This window comes from Raphanus sativus, chromosome 5, assembly GCF_000801105.2.
Source record: "Raphanus sativus cultivar WK10039 chromosome 5, ASM80110v3, whole genome shotgun sequence".
NCBI classification, from domain to species: domain Eukaryota; kingdom Viridiplantae; phylum Streptophyta; class Magnoliopsida; order Brassicales; family Brassicaceae; genus Raphanus; species Raphanus sativus.
Genome location: NC_079515.1, coordinates 19,562,424 through 19,578,523, shown reverse-complemented (window position 1 = coordinate 19,578,523; position 16,100 = coordinate 19,562,424). Strand labels below are relative to the sequence as shown.

Genomic DNA, 16,100 nt, shown 5'->3' with positions numbered 1-16,100 from the left:
TGGAGCTTTGGAAACAGTTCCTCGTGGTGGTAATTGGCATGTCCCCCCTAATATGCCTGATTCTTACGGTGTTCATCACAACTGGCACAAGAAGAGTATATTTTGGGAGTTGCCATATTGGAAGGATCTTCTTCTGCGCCACAACCTCGATGTGATGCATATAGAGAAGAATTTCTTTGAGAACATCATGAATACAATATTGAATGTCCCGGGGAAGACAAAAGACAACATAAAATCAAGGTTAGACTTGCCGGATATTTGCTCAAGAAGTGAGTTACATATAAACAGCAATGGGCAAGTTCCTGTTCCGATATTCAGATTGTCTTCAGACAAAAAGTCGGTGTTGTTCAACTGGGTAGCATCAGAAGTTAAATTCCCCGATGGGTATGTTTCAAATCTGTCTAGATGCGTTGAAAAGGGTCAAAAGTTCTCCGGGATGAAGAGTCATGACTGTCATGTCTTTATGCAACGACTACTTCCCTTTGCTTTTGCGGAGCTACTTCCTACAAACGTACATGAAGCACTTGCAGGTACTATATATATTATATATTGCAGTAATTTTATATATAATGATTTAGTTTGAAATAATATATGACTAATAATGTGTATAATTGTTTTTGGAATATACAAGGCATTGGAGCATTTTTCAGGGATCTGAGCACCCGCACTCTTAAAGTAGAAGTCGTGGAACAGCTTCAAGAGAACATTCCCATCTTATTGTGCAACTTGGAGAAGATATTTCCTCCTGGGTTTTTTGACGTCATGGAGCATCTAGCTGTGCACCTCCCATATGAGGCATTGCTTCGTGGACCTGTACATTACGGATGGATGTATCAGTATGAGCGAGCCATGAAATATTTTAAGGGAAAAGCAAAGAACCTTGCAAAGGTTGAAGGTTCTATAATTGCTGGAAGTTTGACGGAAGAAACTTCTCACTTCACATCGTACTACTTTGCGTCAAAAGTACGTACCCGGAAAAGAGCTCCAAGGAGATATGATGATGGTGGTGTTGCGCCAACATACGCAGTTGCTGGTGTTCCAGACATCTTTAGCCAGATTGGGCGACTGGGTGGGAAATCAAAAGAGGTTTGATGGTCGAGTGAAGAAGACGCTCATACTGCACACACCTATATTCTACTCAATTGTGAGGATCCATTGATTCGTTATTTTGAAAGGTAACATAAATGGACACATATAAATTAACACATATATATAATTGCCAAATATTAATTAATATAAAATGTGATTTTACAGCCTATTTGTTTCACAAGTCGAAGAAACATTCTCAGGTATATCCACAACTGACGTAGACAAAAGGAAAGATCAACACTTTATAAAGTGGTTGAAGAATCAGGTATTAACTCAAAGTCATTATTCATAAATGATATGTATTTTAACATTCATTTTGTTTTTGCAGGTTGATTTTGACGACGATGCAGATTATCCTAAGTGGTTACATGAAGTAATTCAATCTCCACATGTAAAGGTCACCACCTCACAGATGTATTTCACACGAGGCTATACTTTTCACACATATGAGTATGGTAGACAGCGGGCGACCAGTAACTATGGAATATGTGTGAAAGGGGAAACCGATTTCTATGGTATCTTGACAGAGATTATTGAAGTGGAATTTCCAGGGATATTGAAGCTGAAATGCCTCCTCTTCAAATGTCAGTGGTTCGACCCCGTCGTCAACAGAGGTGTTCGGTTTAACAAATTCGGTGTAGTTGATGTCAATGGTGGACGAAGGTACAACAAATTCTTTATTTGGCATACATGAGCAGAATAAGCTTACTTCTATGTTTTCTTTATTTTTCAGGTACAACAAATTCGAGCCTTTCATCTTAGCTTCACAAGCAGATCAAGTTAGCTACCTTCCATACCCTCGGATGAGAGAATCGGGAATAAATTGGTTATCCGTGATCAAAGTTACACCTCGAGGACGAATCATTAGTGGAGAAGAACCACCATTGCAAGAAGAACAGATAAATGAAGTCGAGGAACCTGAACAACAAATTGATGACATTCTTCTCATTGATCCGCATAATCATGAGTATGAAGATCTTACTGACGATGGCACAGACGAAGCTGTTGAAGACGAGTTTAATGAAAATGATGATGTTTCTAGTGATGACGAAAATGTATCCGATTGATGTATTTGTGTTTTAATATGATTGATTTTCAGACTTAATGCATGTGATTCGATTATTTTAATCATGAAAAATTATTTAATGTATTGAGATTATAAGAATTTGGGAATGTTTATAAAGAATTTGGGAATGTTTATAAAAAAAAAATATATTGAGGTTTGAGGTTTTGAATGAAAAATAAAAGATTGAGGTTTGGGATTGGAATATGAAGAGTAGAAGATAGGAAAGATGGTGTTTGTGGTTTGGGTTTTTGATTTTAGGCGTTAAGAAAGCAAACCTCGTTAATTCCTCGTAGTTTATGACGAAATAACGAGGAAAATCGAAAAAAAGAAAAACGCGGGCCTCGTTAATTCCACGTAAGACAGAATCGTCGTAAAGACCTCGTAAGCTTACGTGGAATTACCGAGGCTTTCTGTTTTTTTATTTCCTCGTTATTTCCTCGTGGGTTTACGAGGTTTTAACGAGATATGTTGTCTAAACCCCTAAACCCTAAACCCCAAACCCCATCTTTCTTATCTATTTTGTCTAAATCCCAAACTCCAAACCCCATTAATAATTTTATAATTTTCAAAAGATTATAATTTAAAATCTTCAAAAGATTATATTTTCAAATCTTCAAAAGATTATATTTTCAAATCTTCAAAAGATTATATTTTCAAATCTTCAAATGATATTAGATGTTAAAGAATTGTGGTAATAAATTTTGTATACGTTTATATTAGAAAGAAGAGATTGATATTAGAAGTTAAAGAATTGTGGTTATAAATTTTGAGGTTTGAAATGTTAAGAATACTGAGGTTAAAAGGAAGATATGTTATGAATATATGAAGTAGAATATAAGAAAGATGGGGTTTAAGGTTTGGGGTTTTTGATTTTAGAGGTTTAGAAAGCAAACCTCGTTAATTCCTCGTAGTTTACGACGAAATAACTAGGAAAATAGAAAAAAAGAGAAACGCGGGCCTCGTTAATTCCACGTAATACAGAATCGTCGTAAAGACCTCGTAAGCTTACATGGAATTACCGAGGCTTTCTTTTTTTTTTCGCGTTATTTCTTCGTGGGTTTACGAGGTTTTAACGATATTTATTGTCTAAACCCCTAAACCCTAAACCCAAACCCCATCTTTCTTATCTATTTTTTCTAAATCCTAAACTCCAAACTCAATTAATAATTTTATAATTTTGAAAAGATTATATTTTCAAATCTTCAAAAGATTATATTTTTGTTGCAAAATAAAAAATTTAAATAAATAATTTGATTTTGTATATGTTTATATTAGAAAGAAGAGATTGATATTAGAAGTTTAAATAATTGTGGTTTTAAATTTTGAGGTTTGAAATGTTAAGAAGATATTGAGGTTATAAGGAAGATATATTTTGAGGTAGAATATAAGAAAGATGGGGTTTAGGGTTTGGGGTTTCGATTTTAGAGGTTTAGAAATTTACCTCGTTAAAAACTCGTAATCTACGAGGCTAATAGAAACACGGGCCTCGCTATTTCTTCGTTTGATTTGGGACGGGCCTCGCAATTTCCTCGTAAGGTTACGAGGTTTTTACGAGGAACAGAAAGACGGGCCTCTTTAATTCCTCGTAACTCTACGAGGAAATTGCGAGACCTTCGTAAGTTATATATACAACCTCACACTCTCCATTCGTCCCAACTTCCTCTCCATTTCCTCCCAATTTCGTCTCCAACTCCTCTCCCATTCCTCTCTCCTTCGAAAATGGTAATTTCCTCGCCCCATAATTAGTTTAGGGAATTTAGATAGGTCGTTAGTTTAGGTGGTTAGTTTAGGGAATTTAGATAGGTTTACGGATTTTATGTTCGTTAGATAGATTTTTTAATTATTGTTGATAGATTTTTAATTATTGATGATCATAAACTCAAAAATATATATTTTTGCAGGTTCGTGCGAACAGGCTTACTGCTCACTACAGAGAGATGTTCGGTGAGCCTGGTAGTCAGTTAGACCCGCCAGGTTCTTCTTCAGGTGCCGGCGGTTCCGGTTCTTCAGATCAGGAGTCTGTTCCCGAGACTCAGCATTTCTTCCCTCCGATGCCTCCTCCGATGGCTCAGCCGATGGCTCCTCCGGTGGCTCCTCCGGTAGCTCCTCCGATGGCTCCTCCTGAGATTCCCGCCGCTGTTCATTCCGATCTCATGGTGCCACCTACTGTTCCCTTCTCGCAGTACACTGTCGAGGATATTCTCGGTATGCCAGGCAGAGCTGGTTTACCAATCATAGACCCCGAAAGACCCGACGGGACTTTGTGGTAAGTGCATTTTTAATTAATTATTTTAATTTATAACTTCATTAAATAATTTAAATTTTCATTTTTTCCAGGTTTGGGGTTGACAATTGCCTTGCGACAGATGTAACCGAGACGATTAAAGGTTACTTCTCCATGGCGCATCCAAACTGGAAGTTGACGCCGATCTACATCAGAAAGACGTGGTTCAAGATTTACGCTGTAAGTAATTCTATTAATTAATTATTTTATATTTTTTTCTTAAAATAACAGATTATTAAGTTTTTTTTTTGCAGCAAAAGTATCATTGGTCTATCGGGGTCAGTGAGAGAGTGAGGAAGGCGTTTTACGCGAAGGCGCAAGTTCGCTTGGCGGACACGGTTTGCAACTGGAAGGGCGACTGGATCGTCAAGGGGTACACCCGTGGCAAACCTGCTGAGCTTACCACGGGTGTTTGGGACGGCCTCATCCGTTACTGGAAGGATCCCAACTCCATTAGGATCGCAAACATTTGTGCTGCCGCCCGTAACACGGTAGACGAGCACGGTAACGGCCCGATGCTACACTCTGCGGGCCAAAAACCCCATGCCGGTGTCCGTTTGCAAATGGTATGTAATTAAATAATAATTTTTTAATTATTAATTTTAATATAAATATATTTCTAACAATTTTCTTAAATATTTTTAGGCCAAAGAGTTGGGACGTCTCCCGACTCTTCCGGAACTTTACGAGCGGACCCACAAGAACAAGGCGGGCCAGTTTTTAGATGGCAAGTCCGAGCTAATCTACAACGACGTTATTGCTCGGGTTGAGGAGCGCCAGACTCAGCTGACCCAGCAGTCCGCCGACGGATTACCCGTTACCTTATCCACAACTGAAGTGGATAAGATTTACGAGGAGGTAAATTTTTTAACATTATATCTTTTTAATTATTAATTCATTAAATTTACCTTTTAAATTTAACTAACAAATATTTTTTTTTTTGTTTTTAAGGTTGTCCCTAAGAAAAAGGGACGTACGTTGGGGATCGGTTCCGTCAATGATGTCCCGAGAGCGACATCGTCTTATGCTCAGAGACAGACCGAAGAAGTCACTCAGTTGCGTTCCGAGCTGGGCGCGACAAAAAGCCGTGTGAGTGGACTCGAGGCCTTCATCGACGTTATAGCGTCCACAAACCCGGAATGGGAAGCTTTGTTGAGGAACATGAAACAACAAAATCCCATTCCAGGCGAGTCATCGGGCACACATAACGAGGAGGATGTTACGAGGAGGAGCGAGGAATTCTACGAGGCCATGAACGAGCCTTAGTTTTTTTAGTTTTTTTTTCGGTTTATGTATTATAAAATCCAAAACTTAATTATATATAAAATATTTTGTTGCTTTTGAATTTTATTTAAAATTTATTTATAAACCCAAATATTTAAATACTTTTATTTTATTAAATTAATAATTATTATATCAAATAATATTTTTATTAATTCGAAAATTGGCATTATACGAGTTATTTACGTCGAAATGATTTCCGAGGAATTTACGAGGAAAGCCTTACGAGGTTTTTACGAGGAAAATGTTTCAACGATTCTACATGGATTTTACGAGGAAACCTTTTCAAGGATATTACATGGAATGTACGAGGATTTCTTTTCAAGGATCTTACGTGTAAGTAACGACGCGTGATTCGCGTGGTTTGTACGAGGAAAGTCCGCGAGTGATTTACGAGGAATAGCGGCGAGGAACTTACGACGAAATATTAACTTCGTCTTTACGTGGAAATGAAAGACTCGCTAGTCTACGAGGAAATGGCGACGAAAGTTCTGTTACGACGGACGATCAACGACGAAACACTTTTCCTCGTTAATTCCTCGTAAACATCCTTTTACGAGGAATTAACGAGGAAAATGGCCCTCGTTAAACATCTGTTTTCTTGTAGTGAGATAAGGCAAGACAAATGCAAGGATAATTAATTTAAAAAGAAAAAAAACTCATATCAGAGTGTAATATCAATTTTCTTCTCCTGTTTAAATGATTTTTGGTTCTAGAATTATTTTTTTCGTGCCTCCATATAAAATGGAAAACTTATATTCAAAAAATATATTTATATATTTTAGGGTATATAATGATCTACTAACATAGATTTCGACTACTAAAATCTATAAAAAAGATTCGTAGACCTCAAAAAAAATGATAAACTATTATTGATTTCCGACTATAGAAGCATGCATCCCCTGTTCTAAAACGCGTTCTCGGCGGGCGGTTAATCGGCGAAACAGCGTGAGACGGTGTGGAACCGTGGCGTTTGGTGAAAATCGGGCTTAAAAATCGGAAATTTGAATCAACTCATTTTTTCGTAAGATTTTAAGCTGGTAATCACGTATATATCTTAGATTTGTTATAGTTTGATGAAACCCTATTAAAATTACAACAGAAATCACTGAAATCGAAAAACAGAAAAAAAAAGCGGCTGTAGATCTTAAAAAATCGCAGAGGTCATGGAGGTTGAAGATAGGGATATTTCTGTCTTTTCTCTGTTATTAAACCTAAATTTTAATTATAAACAATAAAATTGGGGTTCCAAGGGTTTGAACCCGGGTCCAGTGGCATTTAAAACATGGCGCAGTCCACTGGACTAGGTTATATTACGTTAGTCTTTCCACAGACCTACTATATATCCTTAAAAGATAACTAAAACACTTAAAATAACTCTCCGAGTTATCCCCGTATAATCCCCGGTTTATTGATTCGGCGCTAGGCGCTACCCGACCGCACGTATAGCGCCTAACGAATTTTCGAACAGGGCATGCATCTAAAACTAGGATTCAAGAACCAGTACATTGTACTTCTGTTCTATTAATTAATAAACATTTATTTTATTTATTTTTCCCTTTTCCTTTTTACTGCATTACTTCATGTTTATGTATTATGAAGATTCATGTTTGTGTACTATTAACAAGAACTTTGCTTTATTTTACAATAACAATTTGGCATGAAATACAACAAGAATCTCAATCCCTCCAAATGCTGAGCTTTAGGAATTTTTTTGGGATACATAGTAACGCATCACAATATCAAGGCTAACCCCAAACAACTAAAGGAAATCTACGCAATCCGTTCACCTTGAAGCCCTAAATAAGTACATAAGTTGAAAGGAAGAATGGTAGCCTTGAGCAGGTTTATTTCACGGCTTTATGACAATCGCATGTCTGCTTGAGCGTAGTGAGATATTATTTTACATTGATGATAGCATCCTCACATTTATAAAATAATACCTCACTGCGTTCCAACTATCAAAGCTTAAGGACGGAAAAATACTGTTGTTTTATCTAGCGGTAAGCATGAGAATTTTACCTGAATACCCAAACTCGTACCCGAATCCTACTCGGAAAAATCAAACCAAAATCCAAATCGAAGTAGCAAATATCTGAATGAGTATAGAGTTAGGAAATATTAGAAAACTTTTGAACCCGAATTGATATCCGAATATAACTGAACATATGTATACTAATCCTATATTTTTAGTTTACTTTTCTCATTTTATTCAAAATATTTATATTGATGTTAAACATGGTTCAAGATCAAATAATATACATATAATTATGGACAAAATGATTTAATACTCACTTAAAATACATGTCATCCTTATTGTTTCCTGCATTAACAAATATTGCATCCAAAATCTCAAAATAACAACCAGATTAGCGTCTTTCTATTTTCAAAATTTAATCCCAAATTATATTAACCGTCCAACCAATTAAAAATTAGAAATTCAGTTAAGTTAATGGCAAGTTTTGAAGTACAAAAATTTGAGCAATGAAGAATTTGATTTTTTTCAACATCTAAATATCTGAACCTGATCCAAAATAACTGAACACGAAATGGTAATATCCGATATATAAAATATCCGAACGGGTTCTAGACTCCGATATCGAAATACTAGAATATACAAAAACGGGTCATTATGTAATATGGTATTTACAAGTTTAGAGATTCATCCTAAATATGATATTTACAAGTTTAGCAAGAAAAATAGTGTAGAGATTTAGTTCCATACATTGGCTTTAACTCTACCGCAACATACAATAAGTGTGGAGCCTCACATTGTTGTAAGCTCAAGAAATGTTGAGTAGATTAAGAACTCGGTTTGGGCCCTAGAGATCAAGAAGATTGTGATCATGAAATGAGGATGTGGCTGAGATGGAATGAGTATATTCGAGATTTAGAAATGCTCTACTATAAAGAGAAAGAGACCGAAATGTGATTAAGTAAGCCGTTTTTAGAGCGAAAGACACACAATCAAAAGGATCATCGGTTATGGTTCTTAATGAGTGAAATTTGTGCGAGAGATTAAATTGTTATTGCTTTAGGATATCATGGATAGTTAGAAATTGGTCAGTCGTGATATGCAAGTTGTGTCTAGTTACATAAATTTAATTAAATAAGTCAGTAAAGTTTGTTTAAGTGATTTTTAATAAATGTATTTACAGAGAATGAATCTTTCATTCAAAAATATTTCGTATATCCACGTTCTAGAAAAACAAGGAGGTCACCAAGCTGCTAAATTAATGGACAACTGAAGAAAAGAATGAAGAAAAGAATAAAATAATGGATCTAAGTTCAACTCTAAGGCCAAGTTCACCATCTTATCTATAGTGGATATTGATTAGTTCAAAATCATTTAACGATGAAAATCTGCCAAAGCTGCTTAAGATACCTTGGTCAACTATTTTAAAGGAGATGCAAGCGTGTCTGAATCATCTTGCTACTAAGTTCAAGAATCTAATAATGCGTGAAGATGAGTCGTTATGAAGCTTTGCCTCAGAATTAAACACCATAGCCAATAAATCAGCAGTCTTAGAGAAGAAATACAATGAGAAGAAGCTAGTTAAGAAACTCATCAGGTGTTTCCCTATCAGGTTTGAATCCTACAAGGCAGTGATAAAATCCATAATGAATTATAATGAGATTCAGTTTGACAAACTCGTCGGACTCCTCATGTCATCTGGTCAAAAGAATTGTGTTTGCCGCAAATCATGAGGATAAGAGGGTCAAAACTAGAGGAGCATGTGAGCTTGATCGGAAAGAACTTCAATAATATGGTGAAAAGATTTAACAAAGGACTGCCCAAAAAATGGAAGACTCAACACAAGTGGTTAGAATCAAAATGCTAAATACAATGAAGATCGAAGAAGTGATTGGAAAAAAAGACATGCATTGGATATGGAAATTTAAGTCAAACTCTCCAATGTTTTAAAGAAGAGAGCTCAATGCACAAAACGTGAAAGTTTTGGGCATTTAAGATTAAATGTCCAAACTTACAAAAGAAAAAAGAAAGATCATTACTTTATTTTTGTGGTACCGAATCTAAAGGTGATTAAGAGAATTAAGGCATACTACTGGATTTTGTGGCACTAGCTAGTGGGTTCAGAAAACTCATCATGAGACGATGAAACTACAAATAATTGTGTGTGTGTGTGAGAGAGAGAGAGAGAGAGAGAGAGAGAGAGAGAGAGAGAGAGAGAGAGAGAGAGAGAGAGAGAGAGAGAGAGAGAGAGAGAGAGAGAGAGAGAGAGAGAGAGAGAGAGAGAGAAGAGAGAGAGAGAGAGAGAGAGAGAGAGAGAGAGAGAGAGAGAGAGAAGAGAGAGAGAGAGAGAGATGCCAGCGCTAGGATCATACTTGTGAGGTCTTTGACACATATCACTTTGGCAAATGTGATGAATTGTATTAGACTCTTCAAATTGGTTTAACATTAGAAGTTTAGAACGACTATCTACCTAATATTTGTAAAGGAGTTATAAATGACACTACCAACAACCATACAATTCGCCAAAACAGCTTATCCACTTCTCCCTGTCCGGCTGGACATATAAAAGTTTTTGTTTCCACATCTCTTTCTGCTAGGTTCTCTCAACTGTCTTCCTCTTACTTCCCACTTGTTAAATTATTTATTTTGGTTGAGTAATAAATTTTATATTTACAAATATGTAATAAAAAATTTTTGTCGGTTACTAGCTCAAAAGATCCTGGAACCTATATTTTCAAATTTGTAAGAACAATATTGATGTTGCTAAAAAAAAAAAAAAAAAAAAGAACAATATTGATGTTATATGTAATGTAGATAGTATATTTATATTTGACTAATATATAATTAATAAGCTATAGTTAAGGCATTTTGTTATGTTTTTATGCATATGTAAATAAATTATATATATATATATATATATTTCAAAGGTTTAATGTTAGAGAAAAAACAAAAATAGCACTAAACCAAATTTTTGTCATAAAATAGCATCACAATGAAAAAAATGACTAAAAAAAGTTTTATTGAAAGGTAAATATGCATTTATAACCCTCGAGTTAATTACTCTAAGACTTAGGATTTAGAGTTAAGGGGTAGGGTTTTAGGAATCTGTTCAAATCTTTAAAAATAAAAAAATAAATATTAAAATTTTCAAAACAAAAATGCTATTTTGATTATTTTATTTTTCGAATGCTATTTTTGTGATAAAAACTTAAAAAATGCTATTTTTGAAGATTTGCCCTTAATGTTATAGAAAATATAAATAAGTTTTGCCTAGTTTTATATTTAGTTTTATTAATTTCATCAGTTTATATGTTTTATATTTATCATGATTTGTTTATAAAAATTAAAATATGAAATCAAAATTATATTTTGATGGATATACGTGTTCCTTTTTACTATTTTAATAAATATATAACTGATTATATAGTATACATATATTAAATATTGTATAAACTAAACAAAATTACAAAATTGAATTATATTTGGATGAATATATTTAAAATATTGTAAAAATTACATAAATGATTAGTTTAATAAATAAACAAAACATAAACTACATAAATGTTTAATAATCAAATAGAAACCGCAGTTTATAAATTAAATTAGAGGGCTATAAGATTAATTTCGTATTAAAAATAATTAAATATATAATGAGACAAAACTATAAATTAAAAGTAGAAAAGGAAGGATAAGCCTAATTGGCCAATTTATTCTAAAAGAATTCCGGTTCATATAATTTACTTTTATAGTCGCATTCTTCAGGCTTTGCTTTGTTCCTACGAGCAAATCCGAGTTCTCTCGCCCAGCAACCACAACCGCTTCTTCTTCCTCTCATTTTCCCCCGTTTTTATCTTCCAACACCTCCTTACCGCTATTGATTTCGTTGGAAGAGATATCAACTTCTCAGCTTTTCTGGTTTGTTTTCTTGAATTCTGTTGGGGGAAAGAAGAAAGGGTATCAACTAGTATGGAGAAACGGATCTTTTTGATGCTGTTGTTGATTGTGTTTGGGAATCAAACATTCATTGCCTTCTGCGTTAGGGTTCCGATTTGTGCTCCGAGGTCTGCTAAAGATTACACCTTTTTTGAGCTACGCGATCCGACCTGTCCACTTTCTGACGAGCCTCTTCATTTTCTTGCCGTCACGGAGGTACCGAGAAAGTTTCCCACAACATTTACGCCCAATTGATTGAATCTTTGTTTGTTTTCATCGAGTTTAGGGTGATGAGCGTTGGTTACAAACAGCGTTGGATATGATTCATGAAAACAAGTGTAACTATGTGGCTTTGCTCTTCTATGCATCATGGTGTCCTTTCTCAACCTCCTTTAGACCAACCTTCCATGTCATCTCTTCTCTTTACTCCTCAATTCCTCACTTTGCAATTAAGGACTCATCCGTTAAGCCAAGGTGGGTGTGTTGGTTGTTAAACACAATGCCCCTCTCAGTGTAGTGATGATCATCATTTTTGATCACTTGTTGTTGTTGTGGTGCAGCACCCTCTCTAAGTATGGAGTTCATGGCTTTCCTACTCTCTTTCTTGTGAATTCAACGATGATGGCACGATACCGAGGAACTAGACTTCTTGATTCTCTTGTTGCGTTCTACAGCGATGTTACCGGTAAGGTGTTTTGCTCTTTGCAGATGTTCAGAACAACTCAACTGGAGAAACTAACATGAGAAATGTTCATGGGAGTGTAGGCATTGAGACGCTGGATAAGACTTCCATCGAGAAAAGCGTACCGGTTCCTCATCTTAAGGGGAACAACGAAAACAACACTGAGACAGAGAACTGCCCTTTCACATGGGCTAGATCACCCGAGAACATGATTCGCCAAGAGACCTGTTTGGCTCTTGCTGTCGTATTCGTTCTGTTGAGATTGCTCTATTTGGTTTATCCTGCGCTCGTTGTGTTGATGAAGTACACTTGGAGACGGATTGCTCATAACACGAGGCAGGAAAGCCTGCAAGAACACACCGTGGGGTTTCTGAGCCGGGCTGTACAGTTATGCATTCATCTTATAGAGCGATGAACGCTAGAACATGGTCCTCCTAGTGACTTCAAACAGAGGAAGTTCATCTTCTCAGTGACTTCAAAATTCTAAAAAAGATAGCAAATGTGGTCAGCTAAAATACTTGGCTGTATACTATCAGCCATATGTTGCACCTTTTTTGGGATACAGTTTTGCCTCGTTCCTGTATAATTCATAGCTGAACATTTTGTACCAAAAGTGTATGGATGGCAACATTATAGAAGTCAATTCATGATATTTCTGTCAATATTACTCCCTCTGTTTCATATTATATGTCGTTCTAAGTCTTTTCACACAGATTAAGAAAATATTTAATTTTACATATTTCCAAAATAAAAATACTATTACCAATACACATCAACCAATATAAAAATAGAATAGAGAATATTTTCAATAAATTTTGCATTGAAAACCGAAAACGACACTTATTTTGAAACAAAAATTTTGCTCTAGAACGACATATAATTTGAAACGGAGGGAGTATATCATAATTGATTGTTGCTTCTAACTTGTTTCCTCAAACAGTTTCACAAAATACATGAATCTCAGACTTGCACCAAATCTATTTGGCTAGTTAATCTTCAATTAATCAAAGCTTTACAACTGAGGCATCAGTCTAACTTGTTTTCTTAAGCAGTTTCACAAAAGAAATGATTCATTCACCCCAATTATATTCCTCTAGTTGTACAGCCATTTGCATTTCTTTTCCTGATAAATTAATTGAAAGTTCTCAAAACTGCTGATACTACTTTATTAACTATATATAAAATGAAAACCTACCAGGGATTTGTATGTATATATGTAACAAAGATCTTATATAATGTGTAATTCTTTATATAACGAAAATGTTATATAATATTGTGTATGTTTTTGTTATCAGATGTGATTAATATCCATGACAAATTACCATCTGTTTTGTGCAAATATATATTCTTTTGGTGATATTAGGCTGAACTTAAACTTGATAATAAATCAAATTTTGTCATCAGGTATCATTGTACACAAAAATTGTGTTACTCAATCCTCTGAGACTAGTTACTGCTACAAGGAGATCAAAATTCGGAAAAATTTGTTAAATTTTGGGGCTATAGTAAAAAAATGAAACCCTATTTGTAACTAAGTTTCAGACATGAAGAGTACTGAAGAACAGATATACACACACACACATGCCTTGTAGTAATCTTCTCAGATCAAAGCAGAAGAAAAGTTGTGTTTATACACCAAATAATATGATTCTCACTCACTTACACAAATCAAACCAATCAAATTCCCAAACATCCGGAAAACCGATCAACCATTTTACACCGGAGGAAACAAAAATATATTAAAAATACATTTTACATCGTCTTCTATTCTTGATAATCAAACTTTATTTATTTGGTTTCTTCCATTTCTAATGAGTTTCATCCTTTTGTTTTCTGGTGGTTTTGTAGAATAAAATTCCATCACCTCAATCTGACGACGATGCAAGATATATCATCTTTGCTGTCTCTTCTTAGTGCTTCGGTCGTTAGTTCTTTTGCTGCTTTCACTGGATCTTTGATTCTTCTGGCGATATCAATCGCTTCTTGGTTAGCCATCACCTATATACCATTACACATCAGAACCAAAAACCGCTTATTCAAAACAGAATACACCATATTGTTTTACCTTCCATAGACCGTCACTAGCAAGAACTAGAACATCAGTGTGAGCATCTATCGACGAATCTTTAACGTCTGGATCTGACCGCAGATGTGTTTTGAGGCTTTTGTCCCCAAAAGCACGGGAAACTGCTAGCTGCCCGTTAACACGAGGCACATCTCCTAAAAGAAAAACACAAAGACAAACACATGTTTACGGATCGGATGCTTGAATAACTTAGTGATGTGTTTGGTATGAAAATCTAATAAGAGTAACCAACCTGGCATGTTTGATACGAAGCCTCCTTTATCCTCAATGCTTAACCTTTCAGTGTGGGGCTCGTGATCAACAGTCATCTGTATAGCCTGACCACCTCGTGACAAAACAGCCCGGGAATCACCCACATTTGCCACCCACAAACGTCGTCCATCCAGCAGAATAGCGGTTACGGCGGTTGAGCCACCACGGCCTAGGTCAGAATGTGACAGAATGGTCTGGTCTGTCTTCTCATAGGCAGCAATTAGTGCTCTCTGAGTATCATACCAAAAATGCTCCTGAACACACACACAGACAAAGGTTAAAAAGGAGGAACAAGCACGAGATAGAAGCTGTGAGTAAAAAAAAAAAAATTGTAGGACCTCTTTGAGAATGTTGGAGAACAAATGCTTCTGAAGATAAGCAGGAACACGTTCGCCCAAATGACCATCGTAGATAGCAAACAAACCGAGCTCCTTGCCATCGACTTTCGTGAATTTGGAGACATAATAATCTTCCATTGGATGATTAGCTTTCCCTTTCACCAAGCTGTAACCAAATTTAATCTCACCATCGCTGTTTTTTCCTTTCCCAGAACTAGATGAAGCCCTCCCAGTCACGAGCTGTAAAAAAACAATTGTTACAAGACCTCAGAGAAGAAAATCTATAACTCTTATCAGTAGACAGTTTCACAAATTGCTAAGGCATTAAACCCAGATTGGTGTAAAAACTACACAATAGGACCAAGTCTTCCAGCACGTTGACCCAAAACATTGATTCGATTTCAGTCTAAAATTAGACTTGCAAGAATCAATTTAACAAGTCAATTCTACAAAAAAAAAGATATTAAGGAAAGACAAGAGTTTGCATACATCGTAGTCTGAAGAACCGAAGCAACAGAAGCTCGCCATGAGAAGCAGATGTTTGATTTTAATTGACTCCGCAAACACCTTCTCCAAGATTTCAAGACCCTGAAAACTTTACATAAATCGAGAAACCCTAAACCCACAAAAAAGATCGACTCGTAATAAAATAGATAAATCAGAGGGAACCCAGTAGAGAGGATTACCTCAAAATCGGAGAGCCATAAAGAGAGGATGATTTTGGAGTCGACCACTACGCGGCTTGGAGTAATTCCGTGACGAAAGGGTTATTGACAGACTGCAAATGTACTTCTCTAAAAGTCTTCGATAAAAACCAGATAATTAGTGGAAGACGACGACCAAGTAGACTTAATTGTTTTGCCTGTCTGATTTTCTTCCTTTCTTGTCTTTTTATTTAATAAATGAAAAATCATCCCTTTCCTTGTATTTGGGCTTCCCTCGTTGACTTTCTCGCCGTGTCTTAAAAGTAGTCTCTCTGGCTTTTTCTTCTGTATTTTTTGGTGTGGAAATAAAAGTTGAGTTGTACATTATTATTATATTATTTTTTTTGAACAACAGTTGTACATTGTTCTTCTATTCTGATTTTGTCTTTGCCCGGCCAGCAACAAAAAGT

General features: G+C 35.6%; 4 protein-coding genes across 7 annotated transcripts; 3 read left to right on the top strand and 1 right to left on the bottom strand.

The window, feature by feature from the left end:
• The first annotated feature begins 6 nt into the window (after positions 1–6).
• On the top strand, positions 7–2,216 carry LOC130512445 (uncharacterized). Of its 3 annotated transcripts, none has more exons than XM_057010448.1 (5): positions 7–530; positions 632–1,175; positions 1,255–1,354; positions 1,418–1,480; positions 1,823–2,216. In XM_057010448.1, the coding sequence occupies exons 1-2, from the start codon at positions 53–55 to the stop codon at positions 1,090–1,092; spliced, it is 939 nt and encodes a 312-aa protein (XP_056866428.1). In that variant the 5' UTR covers positions 7–52; the 3' UTR covers positions 1,093–1,175; positions 1,255–1,354; positions 1,418–1,480; positions 1,823–2,216. The 3 variants fall into 3 exon arrangements, with proteins under 3 accessions (XP_056866428.1, XP_056866427.1, XP_056866426.1); XM_057010447.1 differs by having other exon boundaries at positions 1,418–1,486; XM_057010446.1 differs by lacking the exon at positions 1,823–2,216 and having other exon boundaries at positions 1,418–1,596.
• Positions 2,217–4,063: 1,847 nt separating this feature from the next.
• On the top strand, positions 4,064–5,649 carry LOC130512826 (actin-binding protein wsp1-like). The gene is made up of 5 exons (XM_057011210.1): positions 4,064–4,421; positions 4,493–4,542; positions 4,694–5,005; positions 5,085–5,297; positions 5,391–5,649. Exons 1-3 carry the CDS (start codon positions 4,093–4,095, stop codon positions 4,723–4,725), a joined length of 411 nt encoding a protein of 136 aa, XP_056867190.1. The 5' UTR covers positions 4,064–4,092; the 3' UTR covers positions 4,726–5,005; positions 5,085–5,297; positions 5,391–5,649.
• A 5,784-nt stretch (positions 5,650–11,433) lies between these two features.
• On the top strand, positions 11,434–12,977 carry LOC108860124 (5'-adenylylsulfate reductase-like 4). Its single transcript, XM_018634030.2, has 4 exons — positions 11,434–11,844; positions 11,915–12,102; positions 12,189–12,313; positions 12,394–12,977. The coding sequence occupies exons 1-4, from the start codon at positions 11,662–11,664 to the stop codon at positions 12,723–12,725; spliced, it is 828 nt and encodes a 275-aa protein (XP_018489532.2). The 5' UTR covers positions 11,434–11,661; the 3' UTR covers positions 12,726–12,977.
• Positions 12,978–13,892: 915 nt separating this feature from the next.
• LOC108835640 (probable protein phosphatase 2C 10) lies at positions 13,893–15,881 on the bottom strand. 2 transcript variants are annotated; one of them, XM_056986669.1, is made up of 6 exons: positions 15,673–15,881; positions 15,476–15,581; positions 14,987–15,226; positions 14,629–14,902; positions 14,376–14,530; positions 13,893–14,308 (listed from the first exon to the last, which is right to left on the bottom strand). In XM_056986669.1, the coding sequence occupies exons 2-6, from the start codon at positions 15,512–15,514 to the stop codon at positions 14,171–14,173; spliced, it is 846 nt and encodes a 281-aa protein (XP_056842649.1). In that variant the 5' UTR covers positions 15,515–15,581; positions 15,673–15,881; the 3' UTR covers positions 13,893–14,170. The 2 variants fall into 2 exon arrangements, with proteins under 2 accessions (XP_056842649.1, XP_056842650.1); XM_056986670.1 differs by having other exon boundaries at positions 15,476–15,574; positions 15,673–15,863.
• Between the last annotated feature and the right edge of the window lie 219 nt (positions 15,882–16,100).

Coding starts and splice junctions, on each gene's coding strand:
- LOC130512445 (XM_057010448.1), top strand. CDS start 53: ATGCCTGATTCTTACGGTGTTCATCACAACTGGCACAAGAAGAGTATA. Junction 531..631: donor CGTACATGAAGCACTTGCAG/GTACTATATATA, acceptor GGAATATACAAG/GCATTGGAGCATTTTTCAGG.
- LOC130512826 (XM_057011210.1), top strand. CDS start 4,093: ATGTTCGGTGAGCCTGGTAGTCAGTTAGACCCGCCAGGTTCTTCTTCA. Junction 4,422..4,492: donor AGACCCGACGGGACTTTGTG/GTAAGTGCATTT, acceptor CATTTTTTCCAG/GTTTGGGGTTGACAATTGCC. Junction 4,543..4,693: donor TGTAACCGAGACGATTAAAG/GTTACTTCTCCA, acceptor TTTTTTTTGCAG/CAAAAGTATCATTGGTCTAT.
- LOC108860124 (XM_018634030.2), top strand. CDS start 11,662: ATGGAGAAACGGATCTTTTTGATGCTGTTGTTGATTGTGTTTGGGAAT. Junction 12,103..12,188: donor GACTCATCCGTTAAGCCAAG/GTGGGTGTGTTG, acceptor GTTGTGGTGCAG/CACCCTCTCTAAGTATGGAG. Junction 12,314..12,393: donor GTTCTACAGCGATGTTACCG/GTAAGGTGTTTT, acceptor ATGGGAGTGTAG/GCATTGAGACGCTGGATAAG.
- LOC108835640 (XM_056986669.1), bottom strand. CDS start 15,514: ATGGCGAGCTTCTGTTGCTTCGGTTCTTCAGACTACGAT. Junction 14,903..14,986: donor TCTCCAACATTCTCAAAGAG/GTCCTACAATTT, acceptor GTGTGTGTTCAG/GAGCATTTTTGGTATGATAC. Junction 14,309..14,375: donor CTAGTGACGGTCTATGGAAG/GTAAAACAATAT, acceptor AATGGTATATAG/GTGATGGCTAACCAAGAAGC.